At 45.1% G+C, this 9,677-nt stretch overlaps 4 protein-coding genes and 1 pseudogene across 5 annotated transcripts; all 5 read left to right on the forward strand.

Moving 5' to 3' along the window:
* Positions 1-479: 479 nt before the first annotated feature.
* On the forward strand, positions 480-773 carry TEOVI_000851100 (SNARE domain containing protein, putative; the record flags this gene model as incomplete). Its single annotated transcript, XM_067222022.1, has 1 exon — positions 480-773. The coding sequence occupies one exon, from the start codon at positions 480-482 to the stop codon at positions 771-773; it is 294 nt and encodes a 97-aa protein (XP_067078123.1).
* Positions 774-1,823: 1,050 nt separating this feature from the next.
* On the forward strand, positions 1,824-2,609 carry TEOVI_000851200 (pyruvate dehydrogenase complex E3 binding protein, putative; the record flags this gene model as incomplete). The annotated part of the gene is made up of 1 exon (XM_067222023.1): positions 1,824-2,609. One exon carries the CDS (start codon positions 1,824-1,826, stop codon positions 2,607-2,609), a length of 786 nt encoding a protein of 261 aa, XP_067078124.1.
* Positions 2,610-3,024: 415 nt separating this feature from the next.
* On the forward strand, positions 3,025-3,595 carry TEOVI_000851300:pseudogene (annotated as a pseudogene). Its single transcript is given in 2 exon segments — positions 3,025-3,417; positions 3,419-3,595. Coding segments are annotated over 2 exon segments (570 nt in total).
* A 683-nt stretch (positions 3,596-4,278) lies between these two features.
* On the forward strand, positions 4,279-5,286 carry TEOVI_000851400 (RNA-binding protein, putative; the record flags this gene model as incomplete). The annotated part of the gene is made up of 1 exon (XM_067222024.1): positions 4,279-5,286. One exon carries the CDS (start codon positions 4,279-4,281, stop codon positions 5,284-5,286), a length of 1,008 nt encoding a protein of 335 aa, XP_067078125.1.
* A 1,036-nt stretch (positions 5,287-6,322) lies between these two features.
* TEOVI_000851500 (Tetratricopeptide repeat, putative) lies at positions 6,323-9,073 on the forward strand (the record flags this gene model as incomplete). Its single annotated transcript, XM_067222025.1, has 1 exon — positions 6,323-9,073. The coding sequence occupies one exon, from the start codon at positions 6,323-6,325 to the stop codon at positions 9,071-9,073; it is 2,751 nt and encodes a 916-aa protein (XP_067078126.1).
* Positions 9,074-9,677: the final 604 nt, after the last annotated feature.

Raw genomic sequence — 9,677 nt, forward strand, 5'->3', positions numbered from 1 at the left:
TCCCGTTCTTTGTGAAACGGTAGAGTTAGCAGTGGGGTGCGATCTTCACCATTGTCACTCATTTTTTGTTTTGTTTTTGTTTGGTTCTATTATTACTATTATTATTGTGCATCACTTTCTTTTTATTTCGTATCAGTGTGGGTATTTCCCTGCACTCGTCTTTTTTTTCTTATTTCGACACTATTTAAGATGCTAATGTTACCACTACTACTATAAACTGGAGTCGTCTTAAATTATCAAAGCGTTCAACCCATCCTACACACCTCTTCTGGTGCGAAATGAGGGATCAAAAACAGTCATTGGTTCTTTGACATTTGTTGGTATCACTACTGTCATATTCTTCTTTTCCCATTTTATTTTTTTTCACTTTTTTATTTTTCCTTCTACAATTTCTTCATACATTTAAATATATGTGTATGTATTCATGTATGTTTATTTGCTTAATTATTTACCTAACATTCATGTAGTCATTCACCAACATGTCTAAACAAGAACTTCAACTCACTGATGCCGTCTCTGAACAGGACCGGCTCCTCGGTGAGTTGCACAATTCTGTGCTAAACACACGACAGTACGCTTTAGCTATTGGAGAGGATTTAGAAGAGCAGAACACAATGCTCGATGACCTGCAAACTGACGTTGAGCGCGCAACGGATGAGAGCCGCCGGCAAAACTATAATGTTGGGCAGTTGCTGTGGGAAAGTGAAAGTAGGGGTTTCTGGACACTCTTTATTGTATTGTCACTTATTCTGGTGGTGCTTTTAATACTTTAGGACACATACAAACAAACAGATACACACCTTCCCTTCCATCTATTTGGTGTGTTTGTATGGTGTGTGTGTGTGTGTGGAGGGGGGGGGGAGAGGGGGCTTTGTTTTCACCGTAGCCTCTTAACGTGTTGTGCAATTCATTTTTCTCTTTTCGCGTTTTGCTGTCGTCGTTGTTGCTGTTGTTGATGATTATGATGATGATGATGATTATTATTATTATTATCCGCATGCTTGTTTGTGGAGAAGGGTGGTTGCTCTTTTCCATTTATTTATTTATTTTTTGTGCCCACCGCGACGCTTTCCCCCCCCCCTCCCCCAACAACAACAACAACAACAACCTCAAACAAAATCCTATTGATAAATGCACTCATTTCATTGTTCACTCCTAACGTTTGTAGTGTATGGAAGAGTGGAGAAAAAAAGGTAGTGGGGTTAAATGACGTTGTACCTTTTCCCGTGTGATTTTGTTTTTGTTGTGTGTGTACTGTCGCTGATGCAGTAACTTGTGGCCACTTTTTCCAGTTTGTTATTATTGTTTCATATGTTCGGCGCTGGTCATCTCTTTTATATTTTGCCACATTGACCCCCACCCACCACCACGCACCAAAAAAAAAAGGAAATGAAATGAAAAGAAAAGGGGAAAAGGAGAAAATGGAGGAGGGGGAAATACAAATACACACGGATTTTGTGTGAGGGCAAAAGAAACTCTTTCAGTTATTCATTCGCGAACTCCGCGGGTGTTTTCACCATCGGTCCCTTCCATTATGATTGTTTCGAAAGACTGTGGCTGCTTGACTGGTGTTTGATAATTCTATTATTAATCACATCAATAGGAATAATAATAATTATTATTATTTTAAATTCCTTCGTTGTTTTTATCGTTATTTAAACTACTACAAACTTTCACTGCGTGAACAAAATAAACTGATGTGACCAAGCAGAAGTAATTGGAGGACGCCACGGGTCCTTAAGTGCTTAGAAAAGAAAAAATAATAAGTAAATTAAATCATATTTATACAGCAAAAAGCGAGCAAAGTTTCAACAAGGAGGGAAATGCGTAGGTCGCTTGCGTTTCTGGTGAACTTTTCACCCATCTATATGCCAGCCCTTTCCCCATCCATGGATAGCGGCATAATTGTTGAGTGGAAGAAAAAGGTTGGCGATCTTGTAAAAGAGAATGATGTGTTCTGCACCATTCAAACCGACAAGGCAGTTGTGGATTTCACTAACACCTTCGATGCCGGTTACTTGGGCAAAATATTCCGCCAGAATGGTGAAACTGTCGCCGTCGCTTCAACAATAGCCGCGATGGTTGAGGAATCGCAAGATGTGGCCAAATTAGCGGATTATACATTGAAGGACGTGGAACCCGGTAATGTTGACGAGGAGGCGGTTGCAGCTCCCGTTTCAACAACAACAACAACAACAACAACAACTCCAAAACCCGCTGGTGGTAAAATCCGTTACGGCGGTTCTCTCGACGAGGCGGTTGCAGCCAGTGGTCCGGGCGTTATGCGAATTGCAGCCCGTCTCGACAAGGCAGCACTGGAAGCCATCACACCAACAGGAAGAGGAGGACGCTTCACAAAAGCAGATTTTGTTGGACAGCCCGGTTTTGACTACGAGAAGGCGGCACCAGCACCGAAGGGTTCCTCCTCGTCTTTTACTAACGCCTCTCGGGAATGTTGTGCTGAGAATACGAACGGGGCTGTTGGATCCAGCGCTGTGGTGAAATCCTTCCCCGTATATAACTTCAAGGTATCAGACACAACATTATTGCAACAACTCCTTAATAGTATGCCTACTCCAAAGGCAAAGGGCGCAGCGGTTGGCAAGTAAACACATTAGCTACATGTCTGAAAGCAGTTACCAATGCAATTATAAGATGTGGGTAATACAAACGGTCGCGTGGGCGTTGTTAACGTGTGTGTAAGTGTGTGTTTCCCCCGTTACTGCATGCGTTTGATGGTTTTGTTATCCATTTACAAAAGAAATGGTACAAAAGGGTGAGGTAGTGTGAAGAAAGAGCGGAAAGTTTTCCGCGATGTGAACACAATGTCAAAAAGGAGGGAAGGTGGAAAATATAATGTGGTGATGAAAGAGCCGCTCCATCATTCCTTCCTCTTTGTTATGCAGTAACGGTTGAGTTTTTATTTTATTATTTTCGTATTATCATTATTTTTTATTTTTTTATTTCGCTATACTTTTCTTCCTTTTTTAACGTGTACTTCATTACTGCGTGCGTGTAAGTGTTATGTATTTTGGTTTCGCTCATTTGCCTATGTCTGCCTCTTTGTGGCTGAGTTTGTTCCCTCACATTCACTCGCCTAGCACATACAAATGGAAAGAAGAAGGCAAAAGAAAAAAGAAAGAAAGAAACACAGTAAATGTGGCAGAAATGCAAAATGAATATTCTCCTCCGCACCACCACCAAGAGGAGGAAAAAAGAAAAAGGAAAAAGGAAAAGGCAAGTGAGCTGGGAGATGAGAGGAGATGTAAGTATCCTACGTCACGTGTTGAAAGTAGTAAACGTTACAATATTTTTGCTCCTTGCTGGTTATTTGCGCAGCGTCTCCCCTCTTTTAGCGTGCCTTGCGATCATGTGTTTTTGTTTCGTTTGTTACGTGAGTTCATCTCCTTTTTTTTTTGTGTGTGTGTGCTTTATATATAAATTCCTTTATGTCAGTACACGCCGTGCCACATCTCATACCGTTACTTCTGGTGGATGGGGTGGGAATTGTAAAGGTATGTGTGTCAGAGGAGGGGTGTGGGAGATCAAAAGAAAATCAAAAAAAAAAGGAAAGCGCCTCCACCACATAAAGTAACGGGAAATTGATTGACAAAAAAAAATAATAATCAGAAAGTCAAGAAAGGAAGAAAGAAAGAGGGAGGAGGGAAGGAAGAAAGGAAGGGGGGAAGCACGCACCAGAAGTGTAGGAGAGAAGGAGTAAGTAATAATAAAAATTTTAAAAATAATTATAATTATAATAACAGTGCGAACATATTTTATGGGGTTAATAACACAGGGTATGGGAAAACTAACACATCTGTGTTCTCACGTATGTGTGGTGAAGTAACAAAGCAGGAATAACAACAACCGAAGGGAGGAGCGTTTAATTTCAGATGCAAATGTGTTAATGTGATGGAGTTGGCGGAGGGAAATAAGGTTAACGCTTTTTTCCACCACCCCCCTCCTCCGCTACATTCCTCTTTCTTAACATATGGCGTGTTGTTTTTTTTTTTTTTGGTGAATCAATTCGAATGAGAAATGTCGTTTCGCTCTGGTACGCCGCTGGAGCCTGAAACTCTTCATGTGTATTGCCTCGACAACAACTTCTATACTCTCATTGCTTTGTTTCTGTTTCTTAACCCCTCGCTTGTACGCATCTTTCTGCTGTTCTGGCCTTCTGATTTCCCCAATACATCTTTTGATGTCAATTGTTAATCTTGTGCTGTGCACATACATTCACAAAGGGAAAGGAAAAAAAAACAAGAAGAATAAACAACTATGCCACTTTCCTCCGAGAACAAGCAGAAGTTGCAAAAGCAAGTGGAGTTCTACTTCAGCGATGTGAATGTGCAGAGAGATATTTTCCTGAAGGGGAAGATGGCAGAAAATGCTGAGGGTTTCGTCTCCCTGGAGACCCTTCTAACATTCAAGCGCGTGAATTCTGTTACGACGGATGTGAAGGAAGTCGTAGAAGCAATTCGTCCCAGCGAAAAGCTTGTCTTGTCTGAGGATGGCCTTATGGTGCGCCGCAGGGATCCGCTTCCGGAATCCATCCAAACCGATCACCAAACCGTGTATGTGAAACCTGTACCACCCACAGCAACACTCGAGCAACTTACCGAATTCTTCAGCAAACACGGTATGGTGCAGGCGGTATGGCGCCGTTACTTTGCTGGGAAAAAGGACGCACCTCCAGAGAGCCGCACAAAGCCCTCTGTATTTGTTGTGTTCAACAGTAGTGAAGAGGCGGAGGCGTTCCAAAAGGCCCCTCCCATGTACGACGATGTGCAACTTACAGCAGAGATGAAAACAACGTACTTGGAGCGTAAGGCGGAAGAAATAGCAGCAAAGAAGTCAAGTAAAACAAAGAACGGCGGTGCAACTGACAGGGCGGAGAAGAAAACCCCACCCATGCCGCTTGGAAGTAGCTATCGTGTAAGCGGTTGTGGGGAGATGGAGAGTTTCGCCACGGTGAAGAATCTATGGCCTGTGGAGGAGCAGAAGGGGATTCGTTACGTATTTATGCCGGATAAGGAAAGCGCACTGCTCATATTTCAGGATACTCAGACAGGAGAAAAGATGGTGGCGGACTTAAAGAGCCGTGGTACAACTCTTAACGGTAAACAACCGGATATAAAGAAGTTGGAGGGTGACGATGAACAAAAGCTATTGGAAAATGTGGAGAAGGAAATTGTGGATCGTGCAATGCAGAGTGCGAATAATCGTTCCGGGCGAGGAGGACGAGGTGGGCGAGGGGGCCGAGGACACAAGCGGTCACGTGAATAAGTGTCACGTGCATATGTGTGTTTAAGCGAAGCGCTCTTCACTCACTGGTTTCTCATCAGCCCCTCTGACTTTTTCTCTTCACTCCTGTTACAACTATGCGATAACCACCTACCAACAGTAAGGAAGGTGGACAGGGAGGGTGACACAGAGAGATTTTTGTTGTTGCTTTTTTTTCACCGTTTTGTGTCAGGGGAAGGGAGTGGTTGCACACGCGGTGTGGCCTCGGAAAAAATGGTCAGTAACTGGCAGCAATGGGACAACCGGAAGCGCATTTCTAAAACTAAAAACAAGACAACATAAAATAAGCGTATTTAAAATGGGGCAAATTTTAAATGTTGACTCAATAGTAACATACGAACAAGGTTACTTTTAAGAAAAGATAAGAATACGGGGATGGGGAAATTACGTGGCGTGATTTGTATCTGGCAGGTGTAAAAAGAGGCCCGGCGCCGCGGAAGAAAATGCGGACTTGAGTGACTGTGTAATCTGGGGGAACGGGTGGTATGGAGGCACGGGGCATGAACATGTGAGGAACGGAAAGGAAACAGCAGGTAAAGTAAAAGGCTTTCAGGATGCTGATATGTGTTTATACCAGATTAACACTGTAGCGTAAATGCCGTATTTCTCAGCCTGGGCCTTTTGTTACCACGAGTCCGTTGTTTCGTGTCGTTCCCTCCCCATTTACTGGCGTTATTCTTCCTGCACACCTCCCGCTCATATTCTTGCAACCGGCAGTGACAATCGTCGTGTCCCCACTTCTGCCAGTGTTAGGTGTCTCAGAGAGTGTCACACACACTTTCTCCTGCGACTACTCACAAACGCTGGTTTCTTTCGTCGTTTTTTATATTTTTTGTGTCCCATCCGTCAGCGCTTGATCACCCTTGCGGGGCGCTTGTTAAATACTCCCGTTGCTGATCTACTTAGATCATCTGTAAATATTGACTTTCTTTGTTTCCTCCTTTTCTCTACAACACACATCATCACCTTGATGCGTGCGTATACGTTTCCCGTTTATTGTAATGCAGAAAAGATCACAATGACTACAGAGGTCAGTAATGACGGTATGGACATAGTGAACCACATGGATATCAAAGTTCATGGTATCCAGAATGTACCACCCAGTTGGTGGTCGGATGGTAAACACCCGACATACCCGGAGCATCCGTTCCGATATGAAGTGAGCTTCACTATTGATGGAAATCAAACTTTCACCCTCGCTAACGGGCGGTTGCTGCAGTACCTCCCACAATACCGAGATTACATCGAAAATGCCGCATTGCCTCCACTGTCTTCAACGGCAAAGGACGTGCTGCGGCAAATGCATGAGGTTCCGGAGGCACCCACTAAAGGTAAGTCAATTTCCACGACGAAAACAACCGGGAACTCACAGGCAGTGGAGGATGATGCGCAACCGGAGGCGCGGATTATTTGGATTACGCCACCAACCTCTGAGCGTGCGCCCACACCAAGTGAGGAACTGTTGGGAAAGCGACGGAAGAAAACTGCGGGGAATAGTGTGGGAGAGGACTTAACCCCAGTTGCCGTCCCCGAAGACGACGACACACCACCTTGTATGATTCGTATGCCACTAGATGAGCGTCATATCATGGCGTTAGAGGGCATGATGTTGTCAGGGAGGCCGCTAGAATTGAAATTTACCCGTGTACTAAGACCTGGGTTGCCAACTGAGTGGGAAGATAAACAAGAATGGTATTTCCGTGCTATCATACCTGTCGATTTGGCACCGCTTTCCGATCCTGGATCACGTGAATTGTCGGCAGATATTCAACTCCAACCCGTAAAGGCAGCCGTTCGCACGGAGGAGGTTAAAAAAACGTCCAAACGGTCAAAGAATATGGCGCAGGGACTTCGCCACGAAGAAATCGACACAGAAGGGGAACACCCGTACGTAACCTGCAAAACATCTGCAGTTGTTTCAATAGAACTTGAGAAAACGCTTGTACAGTTGCCAAAAGATCGTATCCGTCCCGCTGTGCTCCCGACCAACCTCATTCCAAAGCGTCCGCCACCAAGGAAGGAATTCCGAGACAGCACACGGCAGTTCTCAGATATGGTAGCTTCCATTGCAGAGAGAATGATGCACGACTGCGCTGCACTTCAGGATGCAGACAGCGAGCGCAAAGAGGAGGAAATTTTGGAAGTATTTGAGAACTCTGGGAGACTTGAGTCGTATAAGGAGCAGCTACTTCCCCTAGTGGTGAACGTAGTTCGCGAAAAATTCCTCTCTGACAAGGACGCATCACCCGATGTAATTAGTCGACTTACAAATGAGTTATACGTCCACCTTCTCAACAGCATACACTGCACACTACACAACATGGTGGAGGGAATGAGCACCCCAGAACAGGAAAATGCCAATCGGGTTGCCACAGCGAAACCGTCGACCGCATCGCCACAGGGACCTGATGATGGCATTGACTACGTGTGGTTAGAGCGGGCTGAAGAGGCGGAAACAATACGGGACTACGCACGCGCAACACGCTGCCACCAGGCACGCATCGCCAGCTGTGCCTGCGCGGAAAGCTTTCCGGACGTGTGGTATGATGCGGCATCTTACTTTGTGCGGATTGGGGAAACAACGCGGGCAGAGCAGTGTTTTCGAGAAGCCATTTCTCATGATCCGACGCATGCGCCCTCGCTTATGGCATATGGTGCTCTCCTTCTTACTTTTGACCGCTTTGATGAGGCAACCGTGTATTTGCAAGCTGCGGTGGATGCAAAGCCGAGCAGTCTTTCATGGGGACTTATCTCCCTCCTTTGTGATATGCATGTTTTGAATCTAGAACGGGGGCCCCGGTATGAGTCACAGCGGGCTCACTGGGAACATGAAGGGACTATTGCTATGAGGGAAGCATTAAGTTTCAGCACCGATGTGGATCACACCTCTGTCAGCAAAGAGGTTGCAGATTACTTACTGAAGCTTCAGCACCCTGGCCTCGCTAATATTTCTCTAACCAGATGCTCTCGTGGTGGACATACGGAGGTCCTATACGCACGTTTGTTTGCATTGGGCGAGCAGTATAATGAGGCGTTGGAAACACTGAAAAATGGGGAAGGGTTAGAACCATACATCGAGGAGGTTACCATACTTCGTGGTGACTGCTACGCGGCGCTCGGCCGAAGTGACGAAGCAATCAGGGAATACAAGAGCGTATTGTGCGCTAAGGACAAGGAGCCGCGGCGCCGCTTTGGCCCGAGTTATATTCATCTTGGGAATCTGTTGATTACCGCAGGGTGTTACAATGATGCGTTGGGTGCTTTTACCATTGGAATTCAGGCATGGCCATGCAGTCTCACTTGGTTGGGTGCCGGCATTGCGTACTACCGATTGAATAAAATAGATGCGGCTGAGGAATGCTTGAGTGAATCAAACACCCTAAACAACACCAACCCGCGGACATGGGCGTACCTCTCACTTGTGTGTCTTCGGAAGGAACGTGTGGAACTCAAAACTGTGTTACGACAGGCCATTATGCAAGGACTCGCCGACCCCGGGTTATTAACCGAACTTGGCCGCGATCTTGTCCGTGCGTGTATGGGAGAACTCGGTGAAAGTTGTCTGCGGAAGGCACTCGCTGTTGAGCGGGAGTGCGGTCGGGAGGACAGCGCAGTTTGCTGCACGGCCATGTATTATTTAGCGGGTGCAGTAGAGGGTAATAACGCGGAGGAGGCATGGATGTTATACACGGCTGTGGCGAACAAAACTATGGATGAGGTGCTGCGGGCAAAAGCGGAGGAGCAACTTGCCGCCCTTGGAAAGTCGTGAGGGGTTAAGAAGTGCTGTTGCGCTCTGCTCAATTACATTTTCTCATATGAGCGGTATTAGTTAATAATCAAACTCACACTGTCCATCGGGTTACCAGCGCGACCCCAGGGGGTTTCCCCCTCTCTTCAGTTCGCACTTCTCTCTCAAAGTATATTTCCCTTTACTGAATTAGCGCATGTAAAGAAGAAGAAAAAAAGGTTGGAAAAACAAAAAAAAAAGAAAAAAAAGAAAAGAAAAAAAAAACAGTCGGAAAAGGGAGAGAGAATGTGTGTGCATGCATGAGTTATAGAGCAGAGAAGATGGGTGGTGATGTCTTTGTTATGTGCAGTAATATGGCAGGGTCAATTTGATGTTGAATGAGGCATGACTACCTGAGGTTAACTCGAAAGGGCGCGTTTCTCGCGGTCATATGTTTATTTCATTTGCCCTGTCCCGGCACTTGTGTGGATAAAATGTGATTGCCTCATATTAGTATACATCCTCCTACCTTATGTCCAAAAAATAAAACTGCTGTCTCCTGCAAAAATAATAATAATTATTATTATTACGTACCTATTTTTTTTTTCTCTCCTCGCTTGTCTTTTGTTATTGTTTTTTTTTTAAA

This window comes from Trypanosoma equiperdum, assembly GCF_001457755.1.
Source record: "Trypanosoma equiperdum strain OVI genome assembly, contig: ctg_1542, whole genome shotgun sequence".
Lineage (NCBI taxonomy): Eukaryota > Euglenozoa > Kinetoplastea > Trypanosomatida > Trypanosomatidae > Trypanosoma > Trypanosoma equiperdum.